We start from the raw sequence: 24,645 nt of genomic DNA, 5'->3' as shown, positions 1-24,645 counted from the left end.
CCATGTCAGTCTCCCTTGGTGACCGTGTGGTTACATCTGTGTCACTCTAGAGCAGTCGGTCTGTGTGACATCACAGTCATCATGCCAACTGATTACATCTCCAACCAGCCAAATGAACCTTTATGCAGTCTCACTGTAAAGCCGTTGACATTCCAACCAGCCAAATGAACCTTTATGCAGTCTCACTGTAAAAACCGTTGACCTTCCAACCAGCCAAATGAACCTTTATGCAGTCTCATTGTAAAACCGTTGACTTTCCAACCAGCCAAATGAACCTTTATGCAGTCTCATTGTAAAACCGTTGACTTTCCAACCAGCCAAATGAACCTTTATGCAGTCTCATTGTAAAACCGTTGACCTTCCAACCAGCCAAATGAACTTTTATGCAGTCTCATTGTAAAACCGTTGACCTTCCAACCAGCCAAATGAACCTTTATGCAGTCTCATTGTAAAACCGTTGACCTTCCAACCAGCCAAATGAACCTTTTTGCAGTCTCACTGTTAAACCGTTGACCTTCCAACCAGCCAAATGAACCTTTATGCAGTCTCACTGTAAAGCCGTTGACCTTCCAACCAGCCAAATGAACCTTTATGCAGTCTCATTGTAAAACCGTTGACCTTCCAACCAGCCAAATTAACCTTTATGCAGTCTCACTGTTAAACCGTTGACCTTCCAACCAGCCAAATTAACCTTTATGCAGTCTCACTGTTAAACCGTTGACCTTCCAACCAGCCAAATGAACCTTTTTGCAGTCTCACTGTTAAACCGTTGACCTTCCAACCAGCCAAATGAACCTTTATGCAGTCTCACTGTAAAGCCGTTGACCTTCCAACCAGCCAAATGAACCTTTATGCAGTCTCATTGTAAAACCGTTGACCTTCCAACCAGCCAAATTAACCTTTATGCAGTCTCACTGTTAAACCGTTGACCTTCCAACCAGCCAAATTAACCTTTATAGTCTCCTTTTAAAACCATTAAAACCACGATTATGACGGTTGTTAAAACCATGATTATGACCCCTGTTATTTATTTACCTAGGCATGCCAGTTAAGAACAAATTCTTATTTACAATGACAACCTAGGAATAGTGGGTTAACTGCCGTGTTCAGGGACAGATTTTTACCTTGGGATTTGATCTAGAAACTTTTTGGTTCCTGGCCCAACACTCTAACCACTAGACTGCCTGCCCCTGTTAAAACCATGATTATGACCCGTTTAAATCATGATTATGACCCGTTAAAATCATGATTATGACCTGTTAAAACCATGATAATGACTTCTGTTAAAACCATGATTATGACTCCTGTTAAAACCATGACAATGAGTCCTGGTAAAACCATGACAATGACTCCTGTTAAAACCATGATAATGACTCCTGTTAAAACCATGATAATGACTCCTGTTAAAACCATGATAATGACTCCTGTTAAAACCATGATAATGACTCCTGTTAAAACCATGATAATGACTCCGAACCTGTTGGGGATGGGGGCGCTGTTTAGACTATTTATGCTAATTTGGCTAATTTTTTAAACGGCTTCCCACAAAATCCTTGATCGTACAATATGCATATTATTATTATTATTGGATAGAAAACAGTCTATAGTTTCTATAGGAGTTGAAATTTTGTCTCTAAGTGGAACAGAGCCCATTCTACAGCAATTTCCCTGACATGGAGTCAGATTTGAGAAATGTTGGCCACTCTTCTGAAGTCAGTTAAAAGGGCACTGTCGTTGCTATGACTATACGGACACTTCTTACGTCTTCCCCTGGATGCCTTTACGTGATGACGATTCCAACGGGGTCGATTGCGCGTTCACAGGCCCTACAAATGAAAAAACCCTGAAGCTAGTCATTCTTTGGGAGCTGCGTCATGAGCCTAGAGGACACCGGCGCGCACCTGTTCCAAGCGTTAGTTTAGCCTGTTATATTTCTCCGGTCATCTTTTCACTCGTTATAGGAGTTAAAAACATCATAAGGTAGTTAATTTAAAGCGTTTTATAGCAATTTATATCCGTTTAGTGCGATTTTGGGACATTTATTTTTGCAACGATGTGAAAAGTTGGGCACGCTTTTCAGTTCATCCCGAACGCAGTTGACATTTCCACATGGCAAGAGGACAGCTTTCCACCAAAAGACGATTTCTCCCAAGAAAGGATACTTTGCCCAAGATACTGATGGAAGAACAGCTCAAGGTAGGACATTTTTATTATGATAAATCGTGTTTCTGTCGAAACATTTTAGTGGCTTAGGACGCCATGTTTTTTGACGTAGCTTCGCTTGGCGCAAACTGTATTGAAAAGTAAGGATAAATTAAAAAATGTAATAACGCAATTGTATTAAGAATTAAATTGTCTATCAATCCCTGTCCACCCTATATTTTTTAGTCACGTTTATGAGTATTTATGTATAAGAGTAGATCACTGTCTAAGTGGCGCAAGGACTTTTTCTTTACCAGCTTGTCTACATTTCACATTGTCTAACCATGATTTTGGTGGCTAAATATAAACATTTTCGATCAAACTGTATATGCATGTTGTAATGTGATGTTACAGGAGTGTCATCGGAAGAATTCTGAGAAGGTTAGTGAAAAAATTAATATCTTTTGGCGATGTTGACTTTTATCGCTCACTTTGGCTAGAATCAATGCTGGGCTGCTAATTGCTATGTGCTAAGCTAATATAACGATTTATTGTGTTTTCGCTGTAAGACACTTAGAAAATCTGAAATATTGTCTGTATTCACAGGATCTGTGTCTTTCGATTCGTGTATGCTGTGTATTTTTACGAAATGTTTGATGATTAGTAGTTAGGTAAACACGTTGCTCATTGTAATTATTCTAGTCCATTTGTGATGGTGGGTGCAATTGTAAACTATGCCATCTACCTGAAATATGCACTTTTTTCTAACAAAACCTATCCCATACCATAAATATGTTATCAGACTGTCATCTAATGAGTTTTTTTGTTGGTTAGGGGCTATAAATATCTTAGTTTAGCCGAATTGGTGATGGCTACTGGTGTTGGTGGACAAATAAAAGATGGTGGATTATGCTAATGTGTTTTTAGGTAATAGATGTACATCTTTACATATTGTGTCTTCCCTGTAAAACATTTTAAAAATCGGACATGTTGACTGGATTCACAAGATCTGTGTCTTTCATTAGCTGTATTGGACTTTAATGTGTGAAAGTTAAATATTTAAAAAATATATTTTTTTTGAATTTCGCGGCACTGGTTTTTCAGTGGGGGGGGGGGGGGTGTGCCGCTAGCGCCACGCTGATCCTAGACAGGTTAAAACCATGATTATGACTCCTGTTAAAACCATGATTATGACTCCGGTTAAAACCATGATAATAACTCCTGTTAAAACCATGATAATGACTCCTGTTAACCATGATAATGACTCCTGTTAAAACCATGATAATGCCTCCTGTTAAAACCGTGATAATGGCTCCAATCTAACTACATAACAACATAATGGGAAAACATGTGATTTGAATGGTAAAAATCCCTTTCACATCTCTCTCCATTGCTCATATTACTTGCTGCCATTTAAATCAAATTTGATTGGTCACATACACATATTTAGCAGATGTTATTGCGGGTGTAGCTGAGAACTAGCTCAATGGCGATAACATTTGCTACCAAGCCATCAATGTGCATAATATCTAAAAAGGACAGTGGGGGTAGGAAAACAAAATGAAACGACAATGCTGTTTTGTCTGAATGACTCAAATATGCCCATAGTTTGAGAAGTGAGAAGGCACACTGACGCGAGCTGATCTACAGCTTCCCTGGTCCACATGCAGGACAATTCTTACATAGTTAAACCTATTGCCAACCTTTATTCAGGCTTTTTAAAACAGTTCCTTCTTTCCCCATTACGACAATCATCTAATCCGACTATCAACTTCAATTTACGAATACGATTGCGGCTGGTCAGATCATCACAGCAGTGAAATAGTTAACATTACACTGCAAGTCAGATGGCTCGTTGACGAAAATGTTCGAAATGACAACCAGCTAACGGTTGCTAGCTACGTTGGTTATTAGCTCCTATCTGATGTCTTAGCACCATGTTTATCTCATCAACCAGGTAGCATAGCAGCTAATATAGCTAGTTAGCTAACGCCACAGATTAAAGGGTTAAACCACTACTGTTATTGCTGCTGGTAAATAGGACTGAGTGACATGTAAATTAATTAACTTTTCACTCCCTGTATAAGCCCTACAAATATGCTATAAACTAATAGCATTAAATGCTGCTAAAAATAGGACTTAATGAGAAGTTCATTTATTAATTTCCTGCGTCTGCTTTTGGTCTATCTGTCAACTACAGAGGCAAAGATACACCATGTACAGTACAGTACAGGATGGCACCACTTGTTAATGACTGCCCGATTATACCCCTTCCTCAGTGATTTAGCATATCTTTTTTTACATAACCACAGTGACAGTGTGTTTAAAGGGTATGACCTTTTGCTTTCCTTTGCACAATGTGCTTATCAAATGAGTGGCATTTGGTTCACAGAGATAGAAAGAGATATTGCTTTATACTGCTTGCTATATTGCACATTACTGGGTAAAATTCATTATATAACTGGGTAATATTTACTACATTACTGGGTAATGTTTACTACATTACTGGGTAATATTTATTAGATAACTGGGAAATATTTCCTACATTACTGGGTAATATTTCCTACATAACTGGGTAATATTTCCTACATAACTGGGTAATATTTACTACATTACTGGGTAATATTTACTACATAACTGTTGATATGAGTCTTATCAATATATGTGCTCTAACAAAACAGTTTAGATGCAGCTCTTCAGATGAAATGAGCAGGTGCATATTAAGAAAGAGAGAGGGGGGGTGGTGAAGGTGGAGAGAAAACCATTAACTGTGTAGAGATAATTGCTATGATATTATCAGCTTGCTCTCTGACTGTTTGACGGTTGTGTTTTTCGCCACGGCGATAAAGGGTTTAATAACTAACAAGATTCACTTTTAATTGAACCCCTTTAGTAATTCCAATCAAAACCATTTAACTGTGCACTTTTCAACCATTAGATTCAGCGGGTGCAGTGTTTAGGTGAGCTGTGGTAGGGTTGTTTTCCTGTTCCAGTCATCCATTAGTCCAATTACCAGGAGTCTCTCTGGGTGGACTTCCCTGATGGAGTGGGAGTGTAGAGGTCATTATACCACACTGTGATTGATTCCTCATCCTACGGTACTTAGTAGGATGAGACCCCTATCTCTGTCAGGGGACTTCCTGTACATTGATTTAGTTTAGACTGCAGATCGCCTAATGGTCTTCCTTTCTTTGTGTCTCGCCTGAGTCAGGATGTTGGCTGATGTTTTTCTCACTGTAATAAAAACATAAAGGTTTAAAAGCAAGCGTACTTGCCCTGCACAATGCTTACTGTGCACATACACACCACTCAATACACGATACTACCCTTGATCTGTCTTTCTCTCTCTCTCTCTCTCCAGCTTTCTTTCTCCCTTCTGTTATTGAGCAAAGAGGCAGAAGGGTAGGACATGTATGTTATTAGTAATGTCAGTGGGGTTAAAGCTACACAGGTCTCATTATGGTGTGTTCTAATGGTCTGTTTGCAGCTAGCTACCTTCTCCCAGAGGTGTTGTCCTCCATAACAATACTGTACTATACAATTCAATACATACCCTGTGTGTTCTAATACAACCACTCTCTCATCATCTCAACCCCCCCGCACACACACACAGGTTTGACACCACAATGGGTCCGCTGGTGTTTGCTGATCAGTACCTGCAGCTGTCTGCCAGACTGCCATCCCATAATATATACGGTCTGGGAGAACACGTCCATCAGAACTATCGTCATGACACCAACTGGAGAACGTGGCCAATCTTCACACGAGATTCATTCCCTAATGGAGTGAGTACTGATATACACACATATACTGTAACACACACACACACACACACACACACACACACACACACACACACACACACACACACACACACACACACGCACGCACACACACACACACACACACACACACACACACACACACACACACACACACACAGACACGCACACACACACACTTCTTACATCGATCATTCTCAAACATCACACAAGCAGCATGTATTCTATAAGGAGCACAGCTCAGGGCCTGTCAGCTGCTGTGAACACGGTGTGTGTGTACATTCCATCCCAAAGGGCGGGTAATTGAATGTCTTGTAAGCTGATTAGTTTGTACCGCCACCCCCTCACCTTCGATCCATCTCTCTCTCTCTCTCTCTCTCTCTCATCCCTTTCTTTCCTTCATCCCCCAGGGGACACATAACCTCTATGGGCATTATCCCTATTTCCTTTGTCTGGAGGACGAGAGTGGCAAGTCCTTCGGAGTCTTCCTGATGAACAGCAACGCTATGGGTAAATAAAACAGAAACACATGAAGAGTGTTGTTCCCACCTGGTCCAGATGTGTCTATGTAACCAATCCAGAGATCAGAATATATCTCAACACCGTGTGGTTGTGTTTTATTGACCTTTCCCAGAGGTGACGCTGCAGCCGGCTCCAGCGGTAACCTACAGAACCATTGGAGGAGTTCTGGACTTCTACATCCTGCTAGGAGACACACCTGAACAGGTGGTCCATGAGTTCCTGGAGGTGAGACAGAGGGTTCCGCTGACTTTCACTATGAAGCTGATCATTTGCAAGTGATAGGCACGAATGCTCTGTGATACAGTGGTACATTTGGAATCAGTATATGTGTATGATACATCTTTCCTTTGTGTGTGTGTGTGTGTGTGTGTGTGTGTGTGTGTGTGTGTGTGTGTGTGTGTGTGTGTGTGTGTGTGTGTGTGTGTGTGTGTGTGTGTGTGTGTGTGTGTGTGTGTGTGTGTGTGTGTGTGTGTGTGTGTGTGTGTGTGTGTGTGTGTGTGTGTGTGTGTGTGCGTGTGTGTCCAGCTGATCGGCAAGCCAATGATTCCTCCATACTGGTCTCTAGGCTTCCAGTTGTCTCGTTGGGACTACGGCAGTCTAGATGAAGTCAAGAAAACAGTGGAGAGGAACCGAGCTGTTGACCTGCCATATGTAAGAGCTTTAATGTAGAACTATTGGTTCTATAGGGACCTAGGTCACAAACTAGAATGCCATTTAGGAACAAAGGCATTATCTTAGAGCTCGAAACCAGCGAATCAACGAACCAGTACCAGCGAATCAGTGAACCAGTACCAGCGAATCAACGAACCAGTACCAGCGAATCAGCGAACCAGTACCAGCGAATCAACGAACCAGTACCAGCGAATCAGCGAACCAGTACCAGCGAATCAACGAACCAGTACCAGCGAATCAGCGAACCAGTACCAGCGAATCAACGAACCAGTACCAGCGAATCAGCGAACCAGTACCAGCGAATCAACGAACCAGTACCAGCGAATCAGCGAACCAGTACCAGCGAATCAACGAACCAGTACCAGCGAATCAGTGAACCAGTACCAGCGAATCAACGAACCAGTACCAGCGAATCAGCGAACCAGTACCAGCGAATCAACGAACCAGTACCAGCGAATCAGCGAACCAATACCAGCGAATCAGCGAACCAGTACCAGCGAATCAGCGAACCAGTACCAGCGAATCAGCGAACCAGTACCAGCGAATCAACGAACCAGTACCAGCGAATCAGCGAACCAGTACCAGCGAATCAGCGAACCAGTACCAGCGAATCAGAGAACCAGTACCAGCGAATCAGCGAACCAGTACCAGCGAATCAACGAACCAGTACCAGCGAATCAACGAACCAGTACCAGCGAATCAACGAACCAGTACCAGCGAATCAGCGAACCAGTACCAGCGAATCAGCGAACCAGTACCAGCGAATCAGCGAACCAGTACCAGCGAATCAGCGAACCAGTACCAGCGAATCAGCGAACCAGTACCAGCGAATCAACGAACCAGTACCAGCGAATCAGAAAGTGAAAATCTACCTACAGTATATGTTCAACAATAACAGAACGGGAGCAAGTAAATAACTCCCACCTACCACAAGTAAGGGAAACACTGCTTGGAAGCTAGGAATCATTAGCAATCAGTTCCACACTGAAAGCTATAAGCAAAGGACTGTAATCCACCAACCACCAGATAGGATTCAGCTGTAGACTAGAGATATGAAATTCTCTATCAGAGCTGGACAGGCAGAAGGGACCTGACCTTTTGCTCTCTGGGAGAATCCTGTTCCATGTCAAATTGTCAGAGTCTGATGCTCTGTTCTCCAGTCCTTCAGGAGTATCCTGCAGTCGGGAGACATGTTTACCCTATGAAAACTCATCAGCTCCTAGCGAGGATTTATCTAACCTCCACGACAATCAAGAGGTCAAACTTTGACACAAACGATCACAAAAAAACTCGGACAAAACAAGCTTACTATTTACTCTTTGATTTTTTTTAATAACCACGTCCGCCCTTGACATTAAGATACAGCAGGATGACAGCGGCTATATTGAGGGACATATTTGATAGAGATCAGATAGACCACAGAGGGCATTATCACATTATCCTAATACGTCTGGAACTGATTACCATTAGCAGGGAACTGGCAGGAGCTGGGAACCATCTGTTAGAGTGATACGGAGAGGGACTGCCAAGCCACAGAATCAAGGCCCAGACCAAAAACAGAATGTGCTAGCACTCTAGAATCCTCCCAAGGTTCCGCAACACATTAGCCAAGTCACTAGCACTCACATGAAGGCATGAAACTTGCAGGCATGCCAGCAGGCTTATGCTAAAGAAGATGTGTTTAACTTATGCTAAGATGCAAATATGTGTGAGGGGAATACATTAAGCTAATGTAAAATATGCTAATATCTGAGCAGATGTGTTTAATTTATGCTAAATTTCAAACATTTGATTGGATGCATAGTCTCTGAATAATTCTATATCAGTGGTGGAAAAATTACTCCATTATTATACTTGATTAAAAGTAAAGATAACTTAATAGAAAGTGACTCAAGTAAAAGACAAAGTCACCAAGTAAAATACTACTTGAGTAAAAGTCTAAAAGTATTTGGTTTTAAATATACTTAAGTATCAAAGTAAATGGAATTGCTAAAATGTACTTAATAAGTATCAAAAGTAAAAGTATAAACCATTTCAAATTCCTTATATTAAGCAAACCAGACGGGACTATTTACTTTTTAATTGACGGATAGCCAGGGGCACACAAACACTCAGACATCATTTACAAACGAAGCATTTGTGTCTGGTGAGTTTGCCAGACCGGGGATGTTGTCTTGATAAGTGTGGGAATTGGACCATTTTCCGGGCAAAATGTAACAAGTATTTTTTGGGTGTCAGGGAAAATGTGCAGAGTAAAAAGCACATTATTTTCTTTAGGAATATAATGAAGTAAAAGTAAAAGTTAGCAAAAATATAAATAGTAAAGTAAAATACAGATACACCAAAAAAACGAAGTTGTACTTAAGTTGTACTTTAAAGTATTTTTACTTAAGTACTTTACACCACTGTTCTATATGCATTACATTCATACTAAGATGTAAATATACATTTAAGGGAAAACATTTCAGTCATGGTAAGACATTAATATTTGAAGTTAGGATTTAAAAGATAAGATAAGAGTGCACTGCAGTGCAGTAAACACATGCCAAGGGGCAATGCATTTACTAAGCCATGCTGCTAAGACCATAATATTGGAGTGGCTTTGACTAAATGTATGTAAAACATGCAATGATGCATACAGTTTGAGTGGTTTGAGACAAATACTGTGTGATTATGACACTAACATTCAACTCCTATAGCCAAAATGAATGCACTACTTTTCTCTATCTGCTTCTCTTCTCTCCCAGGACATCCAGTACACTGACATTGACTATATGGAAGATAAGAAGGACTTCACTTATGATGAAGTCAAATTCAAAGACCTCCCTCAGTTCGCTGATTACATGCATGAGAAGGGACAGAAATACATTCTTATATTGGTAAGAAACAGAACGTTTTTGGAAGAAAAAAATACATATTATTGAACAAGGCAAGTCATTTAAAAACACTTTTTTTTTTAAACACGGCCTACGAACAGCGGGTTAACTGCCTTGTTAAGGGACATAATGACAGATTTTTCCTTGTCAACTCGGGGATTTGATCTAGCAACCTTTCGGTTACTGGCCCAATGCTCTAACCTGCCGCCTACAGCTGATGTGCTTGACTAGTTTTTGACAACAACTTGTTGGTTCTACAGTAAACTATGTCACTACAAGTTCCAAATGTGCACGTTGAATGAAACCATATTCACAGTTCAATAGTAGTGGCACTATTGTAACCTTGCTATTATTTATACGGTTTGAAGTCGCCTAATCCCAGTGTTTTGCTGAGTTTGTTGTTGCTAATGTATTTGATTATAGGCGTAAAACATGTCGCATTGAATTTGTAAATGTAGTTTGTGAACTCTCCAGATAGGATTCCCGAGTAGACCGCGATTTGGCAACATGTCAGGCATATCCCTCGTAGGTCATTACAGTTATGTTGTTGTTTATATTGTCTCTACCTTTGAGAAACTTCTATTTACCGGTATGACCTCCTTGTTCTCCTTGCATATATGCGTGCGTTAGTGGTGCATGGGTGGACTCGTAGCCGCAGTCCCGGTGGGTATATCCGCAGGGACGGGTTTATTTTTTTTATTTTTTTTTTATTTCACCTTTATTTAACCAGGTAGGCTAGTTGAGAACAAGTTCTCATTTGCAACTGCGACCTGGCCAAGATAAAGCAAAACAGTGTGAACAGACAACAACACAGAGTTACACATGGAGTAAACAATAGACAAGTCAATAACATGGTAGAAAAAAGAGAATCTATATACAATGTGTGCAAAAGGCATGAGGTAGGCAATAAATCGAATAATTACAATTTAGCAGATTAACACTGGAGTGATAAATTTATGGTCATTAAAATGTAACTATTGTGTGGCTGAAGAGCGGGTTGACTAAAGAGAAAACAATACCTTAAATAATCCATAAATGTATCATTCCTGTGCAATTTATATCTATAGGCTACTTTGAGGTTTTTCTTTCATTATTTTAGGCTGTCTGGTATTAGTACGTAAACCTAAACTTTAGGGGTTAACTGTATGCGCGCCAAATTGCCTACACAGCCAATTGGCAAATAATGCTTTTGGGAACGGGCAGAAGAAGTCAACGTCACAGAGGCAAAAAGGACATTGTCAAAGTTTAATTCAATAAGACAAAAGCTGCGAAAGGAGAGTTGAAAATAATGAGAAGGGGGGACAGAAAAGTAATGTTTGGAAAAGATTTGGTGACGAGGTAAGGAGGATGATTGCAGTGCCAGTGTTCTGGCTGTGTTAGGTGCTATACATTTCGACACAGGACTTCAAATAGGCCTAATGCACGGCAAGGGAACTGTACTGTTTAGATGGCTTAAAAGGAAACTGAAATCTGGACATTGACTAACCGTTTTAACTAAACTAACTGTTTTTTTGGAAAACTACAAAGTCCTTTGATAATTCTAGTCCAGTGCGGTTTTAGCAAGAAAACAATAACTGATTGGATAAATTGAATGACGTGCTGCGCATAGCCTATGTATGAATAGCCTACTTTCATAGTGAATACTTTGTTTATAAGTTTTGTGCGAATTAATTGAACATCCCAAATGCATTATTAAAAATATTTCGTCTCCCAGACAGTTCTGGGAAAATGATTGCTTGAGCAATAGTTTTCTGCTATAGAAATGCAATGTCTGCCCATTTTAGTTTAAATCTAATTGCAGTAAGTTACTTAAAGCTGACCCAGAAATTATAGAGTTGATAGTTAAGTTAAATGCAGAGTGAAAATACTTGGGCGGCAAGGGTAGCCTAACGTTGGACTAGTAACCGAAAAGTTGCAAGATCGAATCCCTGAGCTGACAATGTAAAAATCTGTCGTTCTGCCCCTGAACAAGGCAGTTAACCCACTGTTCCTAGGCCGTCATTGAAAATAAGAATGTGTTCTTAACTGACTTGCCTAGGTAAAAAAAGGTTAAAAAAATATGTTTTATTTGTTCCCGGGCATATGAAAGGGAAAGGAAATGGGAAAATGATCACTCCTGTACCTAGGCCTATTGGCAATCATCTTCCTTCCTGTGCTTAGGCCTGAGACATGGTAGTCTACCCTTTGACAAAATGCGATGCACGCAACCATTGCAATCGTTTCTCACATATCAAGGCTCATTCCCTCTATAATAGCCTGTTGTGAGTAGGCTTATTTTTAAATGTTTTGTTGAGTTTAGTGCAGTTTTGCCAAAGAAAATGTTGTCATAGTGTTTCCACTGATTGGCTCTGGGATTCAAACCAGCGACCTGTCAATGTGAAGAATATCATGTAAAAGGCTGTGTTATTGTCTTTCAGGACCCGGCAATAGCCATCAGTAAGAGGATCAACGGGCCGTATGAGGCCTATGACCGAGGAACACAGAAGAACGCTTGGGTCACTGAGGCTGATGGGAAAACACCTCTAGTGGGAGAGGTAGGTGGGAATGGAACACCTAGTCAGTTGTACAACTGAATACATTCAACTGAAATGTGTCTTCCACATTTAACCCAACCCCTCTGAATCGCCTTGCTGGATCGGCGATTCAAACCAGCAACCTTTCGGTTACTGGCCCAATGCTCTTAACTGCGAGGCTACGATGGTGGTTGTGGAGGTGGTCGTGAAGGTGGTGGAGGTGGTGATGGTGGTGGTGATGGTGGTGGAGGTGGTGGTGGTGGTGGTCGTTGTGATGTGCATGTGTGTGTGTGTGTGTCTGTGGGTGCTTGTGTGTGTGTGTGTCTGTGGGTGCTTGAGTGCGTGTGAGAGAGAGAGGTAGGCAAGTGTTGTTTTGAAATGATCAATCCCACTTTGTGTTGGCTATGTGTGTAGAGAGAGACAGAGAGCGTTTACAAATGTCTATAGAGCAGATCATATCTCATGGGTTAACGATGTTTTTTACCCACACGATTAAGCCTGACCCAGTTAATGGTTTTATATCAGGTCAAACAGATGCATTGATTCTACATTTGTGTTTAATCTCTAACTGTCCTGCATCACAGACGGTGTGCTCCGAGTATTAGCACAGACTGCTCTTACTTACACCAAGTGTGTGTGTGTGTGTGTGTGTGTGTGTGTGTGTGTGTGTGTGTGTGTGTGTGTGTGTGTGTGTGTGTGTGTGTGTGTGTGTGTGTGTGTGTGTGTGTGTGTGTGTGTGTGTGTGTGTGTGTGTGTGTGTGTTAATGTGTGTGAAAATCATTAATGTGCTCTTTCTGCTAGTGATAAAAGCTAGCTAATGTTTTCCTGAGGGGAGTGAAGAAATCTTGAGATTTAATCTTTACAACCCTGTCATACAAGGTCAGCGAAGACCTCAACCTAATGTACACATGCATGCATAGCTACAGACACACACACATGCAACGCCCCCCCCCCCCTCCCACCCCCCTCTTTCTCTGAGGATTAATCATTGCTCTCTGTGCATGTCATTAGCAAAGGCTTCAAACTCACAGTCACGTCTGGATATTTATATTGTAAAATTGATTTCTCCTCCCCTCGCTCTCATATGTCCTTCTCTCCCCTCTAAACGTTTCCCTCTCATTTCTACCATCGTTATCCCCTCCTATCCTCTCTTTCTCTGTGTGTCCTTTGCTCCACTTCTCTCCCTCTCTCTACGTCTACATCTACTTAGTGTTTCTCTCCTCTCTTCTCTCTCTATACTGTAGGTCTGTCCAGATGACTTAGTGTTTCTCTTCTCTCTCTATATACTGTAGGTCTGTCCAGATGACTTAGTGTTTCTCTTCTCTCTCTATACTGTAGGTCTGTCCAGATGACTTAGTGTTTATCTTCTCTCTCTATACTGTAGGTCTGTCCAGATGACTTAGTGTTTCTCTTCTCTCTCTATACTGTAGGTCTGTCCAGATGACTTAGTGTTTCTCTTCTCTCTCTATACTGTAGGTCTGTCCAGGTGACTTAGTGTTTCTCTTCTCTCTCTATACCGTAGGTCTGTCCAGATGACTTAGTGTCTCTCTTCTCTCTCTATACTGTAGGTCTGTTCATATGACTTAGTGTTTCTCTCCTCTCTTCTCTCTCTATACTGTAGGTCTGTCCAGATGACTTAGTGTTTCTCTTCTCTCTCTATACTGTAGGTCTGTCCAGATGACTTAGTGTTTCTCTCCTCTCTTCTCTCTCTATACCGTAGGTCTGTCCAGATGACTTAGTGTTTCTCTTCTCTCTCTATACTGTAGGTCTGTCCAGATGACTTAGTGTTTCTCTTCTCTCTCTATACCGTAGGTCTGTCCAGATGACTTAGTGTTTCTCTTCTCTCTCTATACTGTAGGTCTGTCCAGATGACTTAGTGTTTCTCTTCTCTCTCTATACTGTAGGTCTGTCCAGATGACTTAGTGTTTCTCTTCTCTCTCTATACTGTAGGTCTGTCCAGATGACTTAGCATTTCTCTTCTCTCTCTATACTGTAGGTCTGTCCAGATGACTTAGTGTTTCTCTTCTCTCTCTATACCGTAGGTCTGTCCAGATGACTTAGTGTTTCTCTCCTCTCTTCTCTCTCTATACCGTAGGTCTGTCCAGAGGATTTAGTGTTTCTCTTCTATCTCTATATTGTAGGTCTGTCCAGATGACTTAGTGTTTCTCTTCTCTCTCTATACTGTAGGTCTGTCCAGATAACTTAGTGTTTCTCTTCTCTCTCTATACTGTAGGTCTGTCCAGATGACTTAGTGTTTCTCTCCTCTCTTCTCACTCTATACCGTAGGTCTGTCCAGATGACTTAGTGCTTCTCTTCTCTCTCTATACTGTAGGTCTGTCCAGATGACTTAGTGTTTCTCTCCTCTCTTCTCTCTCTATACTATAGGTCTGTCCAGATGACTTAGTGTTTCTCTTCTCTCTCTATACTTTAGGTCTGTCCAGATGACTTAGTGTTTCTCTCCTCTCTTCTCTCTCTATACTGTAGGTCTGTCCAGATGACTTAGTGTTTCTCTCCTCTCTTCTCTCTCTATACTGTAGGTCTGTCCAGATGACTTAGTGTTTCTCTTCTCTCTCTATACCGTAGGTCTGTCCAGATGACTTAGTGTTTCTCTTCTCTCTCTATACTGTAGGTCTGTTCATATGACTTAGTGTTTCTCTCCTCTCTTCTCTCTCTATACTGTAGGTCTGTCCAGATGACTTAGTGTTTCTCTTCTCTCTCTATACTGTAGGTCTGTCCAGATGACTTAGTGTTTCTCTTCTCTCTATATACTGTAGGTCTGTCCAGATGACTTAGTGTTTCTCTTCTCTCTCTATACTGTAGGTCTGTCCAGATGACTTAGTGTTTCTCTTCTCTCTATATACTGTAGGTCTGTCCAGATGACTTAGTGTCTCTCTTCTCTCTCTATACTGTAGGTCTGTCCAGATGACTTAGTGCTTCTCTTCTCTCTCTATACTGTAGGTCTGTCCAGATGAGTTAGTGTTTCTTCACAATAACCCTTCTCTCCTCATATCCTCTTATCTTCCCTCTCTCTCTAGGTCTGGCCAGGTGTGGCAGTGTTTCCAGACTACACTAACCCCAGCTGTAAAGAGTGGTGGACTGATGAGTACGTCAGATTATCGAAAGAAATCAAACACGACGCTCTGTGGATTGTAAGTCTATTCTACTAATGCTTGGTTGTACTATATTTATGTTCAAGTCTGACATCCACATCCACACATCCCAACTCTGTCTTCTTCCTGACAGGATATGAATGAGGTGTCTAACTTCATGAAAGGCTCCATCAATGGATGTGATGACAACAATCTCAACTACCCCCCCTTCACTCCTAGTAAGACTGTTTAGTAACCCTCCCTTCACTCCTAGTAAGACTGTTTAGTAACCCTACCTTCACTCCTAGTAAGACTGTTTAGTAACCCTCAACTACCCTCCCTTCACTCCTAGTAAGACTGTCTAGTAACCCTCAACTACCCCCCTTCACTCCTAGTAAGACTGTTTAGTAACCCTCAACTACCCCCCTTCACTACTAGTAAGACTGTTTAGTAACCCTCCCTTCACTCCTAGTAAGACTGTTTAGTAACCCTCCCTTCACTCCTAGTAAGACTGTTTAGTAACCCTACCTTCACTCCTAGTAAGACTGTTTAGTAACCCTCAACTACCCCCCCTTCACTCCTAGTAAGACTGTTTAGTAACCCTCCCTTCACTCCTAGTAAGACTGTTTAGTAACCCTCCCTTCACTCCTAGTAAGACTGTTTAGTAACCCTACCTTCACTCCTAGTAAGACTGTTTAGTAACCCTACCTTCACTCCTAGTAAGACTGTTTAGTAACCCTACCTTCACTCCTAGTAAGACTGTTTAGTAACCCTACCTTCACTCCTAGTAAGACTGTATAGTAACCCTCCCTTCACTCCTAGTAAGACTGTTTAGTAACCCTACCTTCACTCCTAGTAAGACTGTTTAGTAACCCTCCCTTCACTCCTAGTAAGACTGTTTAGTAACCCTACCTTCACTACTAGTAAGACTGTTTAGTAACCCTCCCTTCACTACTAGTAAGACTGTTTAGTAACCCTCAACTACCCTCCCTTCACTCCTAGTAAAACTGTTTAGTAACCCTCAACTACCCCCCCTTCACTCCTAGTAAGACTGTTTAGTAACCCTCCCTTCACTCCTAGTAAAACTGTTTAGTAACCCTCAACTACCCCCCCTTCACTCCTAGTAAGACTGTTTAGTAACCCTCCCTTCACTCCTAGTAAGACTGTTTAGTAACCCTCCCTTCACTCCTAGTAAGACTGTTTAGTAACCCTCAACTACCCCCCCTTCACTCCTAGTAAGACTGTTTAGTAACCCTCCCTTCACTCCTAGTAAGACTGTTTAGTAACCCTCCCTTCACTCCTAGTAAGACTGTTTAGTAACCCTCAACTACCCCCCCTTCACTCCTAGTAAGACTGTTTAGTAACCCTCCCTTCACTCCTAGTAAAACTGTTTAGTAACCCTCAACTACCCCCCCTTCACTCCTAGTAAGACTGTTTAGTAACCCTCCCTTCACTCCTAGTAAGACTGTTTAGTAACCCTCAACTACCCCCCCTTCACTCCTAGTAAGACTGTTTAGTAACCCTCCCTTCACTCCTAGTAAAACTGTTTAGTAACCCTCAACTACCCTCCCTTCACTACTAGTAAGACTGTTTAGTAACCCTCATCTACCCTCCCTTCACTACTAGTAAGACTGTTTAGTAACCCTCAACTACCCCCCCTTCACTCCTAGTAAGACTGTTTAGTAACCCTCCCTTCACTACTAGTAAGACTGTTTAGTAACCCTCATCTACCCCCCTTCACTCCTAGTAAGACTGTTTAGTAACCCTCCCTTCACTACTAGTAAGACTGTTTAGTAACCCTCAACTACCCCCCCTTCACTCCTAGTAAGACTGTTTAGTAACCCTCAACTACCCTCCCTTCACTACTAGTAAGACTGTTTAGTAACCCTCAACTACCCCCCTTCACTCCTAGTAAGACTGTTTAGTAACCCTCCCTTCACTCCTAGTAAGACTGTTTAGTAACCCTCCCTTCACTCCTAGTAAGACTGTTTAGTAACCCTCCCTTCACTCCTAGTAAGACTGTTTAGTAACCCTCCCTTCACTCCTAGTAAGACTGTTTAGTAACCCTCAACTACCCTCCCTTCACTACTAGTAAGACTGTTTAGTAACCCTCCCTTCACTCCTAGTAAGACTGTTTAGTAACCCTCCCTTCACTCCTAGTAAGACTGTTTAGTAACCCTCAACTACCCCCCCTTCACTACTAGTAAGACTGTTTAGTAACCCTCATCTACCCCCCCTTCACTCCTAGTTAGACTGTTTAGTAACCCTCCCTTCACTACTAGTAAGACTGTTTAGTAACCCTCAACTACCCCCCCTTCACTCCTAGTAAGACTGTTTAGTAACCCTCCCTTCACTCCTAGTAAGACTGTTTAGTAACCCTCCCTTCACTACTAGTAAGACTGTTTAGTAACCCTCCCTTCACTCCTAGTAAGACTGTTTAGTAACCCTCAACTACCCCCCCTTCACTCCTAGTAAGACTGTTTAGTAACCCTCCCTTCACTACTAGTAAGACTGTTTAGTAACCCTCATCTACCCTCCCTTCACTCCTAGTAAGACTGTTTAGTAACCCTCATCTACCCTCCCTTCACTCCTAGTAAGACTGTTTAGTAACCCTCATCTACCCTCCCTTCACTCCTAGTAAGACTGTTTAGTAACCCTCATCTACCCTCCCTTCACTCCTAGTAAGACTGTTTAGTAACCCTCCCTTCACTCCTAGTAAGACTGTTTAGTAACCCTCAACTACCCCCCCTTCACTCCTAGTAAGACTGTTTAGTAACCCTCCCTTCACTACTAGTAAGACTGTTTAGTAACCCTCATCTACCCTCCCTTCACTCCTAGTAAGACTGTTTAGTAACCCTCCCTTCACTCCTAGTAAGACTGTTTAGTAACCCTCCCTTCACTCCTAGTAAGACTGTTTAGTAACCCTCAACTACCCCCCTTCACTACTAGTAAGACTGTTTAGTAACCCTCCCTTCACTACTAGTAAGACTGTTTAGTAACCCTCCCTTCACTCCTAGTAAGACTGTTTAGTAACCCTCAACTACCCCCCCTTCACTCCTAGTAAGACTGTTTAGTAACCCTCCCTTCACTCCTAGTAAGACTGTTTAGTAACCCTCAACTACCCCCCTTCACTACTAGTAAGACTGTTTAGTAACCCTCCCTTCACTACTAGTAAGACTGTTTAGTAACCCTCCCTTCACTCCTAGTAAGACTGTTTAGTAACCCTCAACTACCCCCCCTTCACTCCTAGTAAGACTGTTTAGTAACCCTCCCTTCACTCCTAGTAAGACTGTTTAGTAACCCTCAACTACCCCCCCTTCACTCCTAGTAAGACTGTTTAGTAACCCTCCCTTCACTCCTAGTAAGACTGTTTAGTAACCCTCAACTACCCCCCCTTCACTCCTAGTAAGACTGTTTAGTAACCCTCCCTTCACTCCTAGTAAGACTGTTTAGTAACCCTCAACTACCCCCCCTTCACTCCTAGTAAGACTGTTTAGTAACCCTCCCTTCACTACTAGTAAGACTGTTTAGTAACCCTCAACTACCCCCCCCCTTCACTCCTAGTAAGACTGTTTAGTAACCCTCAACTACCCCCCCTTCACTCCTAGTAAGACTGTTTAGTAACCCTCAACTGCCCCCCCCCTTCACTCCTAGTAAGACTGTTTAGTAACCCTCCCTTCACTACTAGTAAGACTGTTTAGTAACCCTCAACTACCCCCCCTTCACTACTAGTAAGACTGTTTAGTAACCCTCAACTACCCCCCCCCTTCACTACTAGTAAGACTGTTTAGTAACCCTCAACTACCCCCCCCCCCTTCACTACTAGTAATACTGTTTAGTAACCCTCAACTACCCCCCCCCCTTCACTACTAGTAAGACTGTTTAGTAACCCTCAACTACCCCCCCCCTTCACTACTAGTAAGACTGTTTAGTAACCCTCAACTACCCCCCCCCCTTCACTACTAGTAATACTGTTTAGTAACCCTCAACTACCCCCCCCCCTTCACTACTAGTAAAACTGTTTAGTAACCCTCAACTACCCCCCTTCACTACTAGTAAGACTGTTTAGTAACCCTCAACTACCCCCCTTCACTCCTAGTAAGACTGTTTAGTAACCCTCATCTACCCCCCCTTCACTCCTAGTAAAACTGTTTAGTAACCCTTAACTACCCCCCTTCACTCCTAGTAAGACTGTTTAGTAACCCTCAACTACCCCCCCTTCACTCCTAGTAAAACTGTTTAGTAACCCTCAACTACCCCCCTTCACTACTAGTAAGACTGTTTAGTAACCCTCAACTACCCCCCTTCACTTCTAATAAGACTGTTTAGTAACCCTCATCTACCCCCCTTCACTCCTAGTAAGACTGTTTAGTAACCCTCAACTACCCCCCCTTCACTCCTAGTAAAACTGTTTAGTAACCCTCATCTACCCCCCTTCACTCCTAGTAAGACTGTTTAGTAACCCTCCCTTCACTCCTAGTAAGACTGTTTAGTAACCCTCATCTACCCCCCTTCACTCCTAGTAAAACTGTTTAGTAACCCTCAACTACCCCCCCTTCACTCCTAGTAAGACTGTTTAGTAACCCTCCCTTCACTCCTAGTAAGACTGTTTAGTAACCCTCAACTACCCCCCCTTCACTCCTAGTAAGACTGTTTAGTAACCCTCCCTTCACTCCTAGTAAGACTGTTTAGTAACCCTCAACTACCCCTCCCTTCACTACTAGTAAGACTGTTTAGTAACCCTCCCTTCACTCCTAGTAAGACTGTTTAGTAACCCTCCCTTCACTCCTAGTAAAACTGTTTAGTAACCCTCCCTTCACTCCTAGTAAGACTGTTTAGTAACCCTCAACTACCCCCCCTTCACTCCTAGTAAGACTGTTTAGTAACCCTCCCTTCACTCCTAGTAAGACTGTTTAGTAACCCTCCCTTCACTCCTAGTAAGACTGTTTAGTAACCCTCCCTTCACTCCTAGTAAGACTGTTTAGTAACCCTCCCTTCACTCCTAGTAAGACTGTTTAGTAACCCTCCCTTCACTCCTAGTAAAACTGTTTAGTAACCCTCCCTTCACTCCTAGTAAAACTGTTTAGTAACCCTCAACTACCCCCCCCTTCACTCCTAGTAAGACTGTTTAGTAACCCTCCCTTCACTCCTAGTAAGACTGTTTAGTAACCCTCAACTACCCCCCCCCCTTCACTACTAGTAAGACTGTTTAGTAACCCTCAATAACCCCCCCCCCCTTCACTACTAGTAAGACTGTTTAGTAACCCTCAACTACCCCCCCCCCCTTCACTACTAGTAAGACTGTTTAGTAACCCTCAACTACCCCCCCTTCACTACTAGTAAGACTGTTTAGTAACCCTCATATACCCCCCTTCACTACTAGTAAGACTGTTTAGTAACCCTCAACTACCCTCCCCTTCACTACTAGTAAGACTGTTTAGTAACCCTCATCTACCCCCCTTCACTACTAGTAAGACTGTTTAGTAACCCTCAACTACCCTCCCCTTCACTACTAGTAAGACTGTTTAGTAACCCTCAACTACCCCCCTTCACTCCTAGTAAGACTGTTTAGTAACCCTCAACTACCCTCCCTTCACTCCTAGTAAGACTGTTTAGTAACCCTCCCTTCACTCCTAGTAAGACTGTTTAGTAACCCTCAACTACCCCCCCTTCACTCCTAGTAAGACTGTTTAGTAACCCTCCCTTCACTCCTAGTAAGACTGTTTAGTAACCCTCCCTTCACTCCTAGTAAGACTGTTTAGTAACCCCCCCTTCACTACTAGTAAGACTGTTTAGTAACCCTCATCTACCCCCCCCTTCACTCCTAGTAAGACTGTTTAGTAACCCTCCCTTCACTCCTAGTAAGACTGTTTAGTAACCCTCCCTTCACTCCCAGTAAGACTGTTTAGTAACCCTCATCTACCCTCCCTTCACTCCTAGTAAGACTGTTTAGTAACCCCCCCTTCACTCCTAGTAAGACTGTTTAGTAACCCTCCCTTCACTCCTAGTAAGACTGTTTAGTAACCCTCAACTACCCCCCCTTCACTCCTAGTAAGACTGTTTAGTAACCCTCAACTACCCCCCCCCCCCTTCACTACTAGTAAGACTGTTTAGTAACCCTCCCTTCACTCCTAGTAAGACTGTTTAGTAACCCTCCCTTCACTCCTAGTAAGACTGTTTAGTAACCCTCCCTTCACTCCTAGTAAGACTGTTTAGTAACCCTCAACTACCCCCCCTTCACTACTAGTAAGACTGTTTAGTAACCCTCCCTTCACTCCTAGTAAGACGGTTTAGTAACCCTCCCTTCACTCCTAGTAAGACTGTTTAGTAACCCTCAACTACCCCCCTTCACTCCTAGTAAGACTGTTTAGTAACCCTCATCTACCCTCCCTTCACTCCTAATAAGACTGTTTAGTAACCCTCCCTTCACTCCTAGTAAGACTGTTTAGTAACCCTCCCTTCACTCCTAGTAAGACTGTTTAGTAACCCTCCCTTCACTCCTAGTAAGACTGTTTAGTAACCCTCAACTACCCCCCCTTCACTCCTAGTAAGACTGTTTAGTAACCCTCATCTACCCTCCCTTCACTCCTAGTAAGACTGTTTAGTAACCCTCCCTTCACTACTAGTAAGACTGTTTAGTAACCCTCAACTACCCTCCCCTTCACTCCTAGTAAAACTGTTTAGTAACCCTCAACTACCCCCCCTTCACTCCTAGTAAGACTGTTTAGTAACCCTCCCTTCACTCCTAGTAAGACTGTTTAGTAACCCTCAACTACCCCCCCCCCCTTCACTACTAGTAAGACTGTTTAGTAACCCCCCCTTCACTCCTAGTAAGACTGTTTAGTAACCCTCAACTACCCTCCCTTCACTACTAGTAAGACTGTTTAGTAACCCTCCCTTCACTACTAGTAAGACTGTTTAGTAACCCCCCCTTCACTCCTAGTAAGACTGTTTAGTAACCCCCCCTTCACTACTAGTAAGACTGTTTAGTAACCCCCCCTTCACTACTAGTAAGACTGTTTAGTAACCCCCCCTTCACTCCTAGTAAGACTGTTTAGTAACCCTCAACTACCCCCCCCTTCACTCCTAGTAAGACTGTCTAGTAACCCTCCCTTCACTCCTAGTAAGACTGTTTAGTAACCCTCAACTACCCCCCCCTTCACTCCTAGTAAGACTGTCTAGTAACCCCCCCTTCACTCCTAGTAAGACTGTTTAGTAACCCTCAACTACCCCCCCCCTTCACTCCTAGTAAGACTGTCTAGTAACCCTCCCTTCACTCCTAGTAAGACTGTTTAGTAACCCTCAACTACCCCCCCCTTCACTCCTAGTAAGACTGTCTAGTAACCCTCCCTTCACTCCTAGTAAGACTGTTTAGTAACCCTCAACTACCCCCCCCTTCACTCCTAGTAAGACTGTTTAGTAACCCTCAACTACCCCTCCCTTCACTCCTAGTAAGACTGTTTAGTAACCCTCATCTACCCCCCCCTTCACTCCTAGTAAGACTGTTTAGTAACCCTCCCTTCACTCCTAGTAAGACTGTTTAGTAACCCTCAACTACCCCTCCCTTCACTACTAGTAAGACTGTTTAGTAACCCTACCTTCACTCCTAGTAAGACTGTTTAGTAACCCTCAACTACCCCCCCTTCACTCCTAGTAAGACTGTTTAGTAACCCTCCCTTCACTCCTAGTAAGACTGTCTAGTAACCCTCCCTTCACTCCTAGTAAGACTGTTTAGTAACCCTCAACTACCCCCCCCCCCCCTTCACTACTAGTAAGACTGTTTAGTAACCCTCCCTTCACTCCTAGTAAGACTGTTTAGTAACCCTCAACTACCCCCCCCCCTTCACTCCTAGTAAGACTGTCTAGTAACCCTCCCTTCACTCCTAGTAAGACTGTTTAGTAACCCTCAACTACCCCCCCCCCCTTCACTCCTAGTAAGACTGTCTAGTAACCCTCCCTTCACTCCTAGTAAGACTGTTTAGTAACCCTCAACTACCCCCCCCCCTTCACTCCTAGTAAGACTGTCTAGTAACCCTCCCTTCACTACTAGTAAGACTGTTTAGTAACCCTCCCTTCACTCCTAGTAAAACTGTTTAGTAACCCTCAACTACCCCCCCCTTCACTCCTAGTAAAACTGTTTAGTAACCCTCAACTACCCCCCCCTTCACTCCTAGTAAGACTGTTTAGTAACCCTCCCTTCACTCCTAGTAAGACTGTTTAGTAACCCTCAACTACCCCCCCTTCACTCCTAGTAAGACTGTTTAGTAACCCTCCCTTCACTCCTAGTAAAACTGTTTAGTAACCCTCAACTACCCCCCCCTTCACTCCTAGTAAGACTGTTTAGTAACCCTCCCTTCACTCCTAGTAAGACTGTTTAGTAACCCTCCCTTCACTCCTAGTAAAACTGTTTAGTAACCCTCAACTACCCCCCCCTTCACTCCTAGTAAGACTGTTTAGTAACCCTCATCTACCCTCCCTTCACTCCTAGTAAGACTGTTTAGTAACCCTCCCTTCACTCCTAGTAAGACTGTTTAGTAACCCTACCTTCACTCCTAGTAAGACTGTTTAGTAACCCTCAACTACCCCCCCTTCACTCCTAGTTAGACTGTTTAGTAACCCTCCCTTCACTCCTAGTAAGACTGTTTAGTAACCCTCAACTACCCCCCCTTCACTCCTAGTTAGACTGTTTAGTAACCCTCCCTTCACTCCTAGTTAGACTGTTTAGTAACCCTCCCTTCACTACTAGTAAGACTGTTTAGTAACCCTCAACTACCCTCCCTTCACTTCTAGTAAGACTGTTTAGTAACCCTCAACTACCCCACCTTCACTTCTAGTAAGACTGTTTAGTAACCCTCAACTACCCCCCCTTCACTCCCAGTAAGACTGTTTAGTAACCCTCATCTACCCTCCCTTCACTACTAGTAAGACTGTTTAGTAACCCTCATCTACCCTCCCTTCACTCCTAGTAAGACTGTTTAGTAACCCTCAACTACCCCCCCTTCACTCCTAGTAAGACTGTTTAGTAACCCTCCCTTCACTCCTAGTAAGA

General features: G+C 42.7%; 1 protein-coding gene across 1 annotated transcript in view; it reads left to right on the top strand.

Annotated features, from left to right (window-relative positions):
* si (sucrase-isomaltase (alpha-glucosidase)) overlaps nucleotides 1–24,645 on the top strand; it is a 116,988-nt gene that overhangs the window by 9,489 nt on the left and 82,854 nt on the right. The window contains exons 7-14 of the mRNA XM_055895063.1: nucleotides 5,756–5,927; nucleotides 6,335–6,434; nucleotides 6,559–6,671; nucleotides 6,972–7,097; nucleotides 9,866–9,997; nucleotides 12,412–12,528; nucleotides 15,543–15,656; nucleotides 15,751–15,835. Coding sequence (XP_055751038.1) covers nucleotides 5,756–5,927; nucleotides 6,335–6,434; nucleotides 6,559–6,671; nucleotides 6,972–7,097; nucleotides 9,866–9,997; nucleotides 12,412–12,528; nucleotides 15,543–15,656; nucleotides 15,751–15,835 — 959 coding nt within the window. The remainder of the gene's footprint in view (nucleotides 1–5,755; nucleotides 5,928–6,334; nucleotides 6,435–6,558; nucleotides 6,672–6,971; nucleotides 7,098–9,865; nucleotides 9,998–12,411; nucleotides 12,529–15,542; nucleotides 15,657–15,750; nucleotides 15,836–24,645) is intronic.

Source organism: Salvelinus fontinalis, chromosome 33 (assembly GCF_029448725.1).
Source record: "Salvelinus fontinalis isolate EN_2023a chromosome 33, ASM2944872v1, whole genome shotgun sequence".
Classification (NCBI taxonomy): Eukaryota; Metazoa; Chordata; class Actinopteri; order Salmoniformes; family Salmonidae; genus Salvelinus; species Salvelinus fontinalis.
The sequence above is the reverse complement of the archived record's forward strand: the minus strand, read 5'-3'. Positions and strand labels throughout refer to the sequence as shown.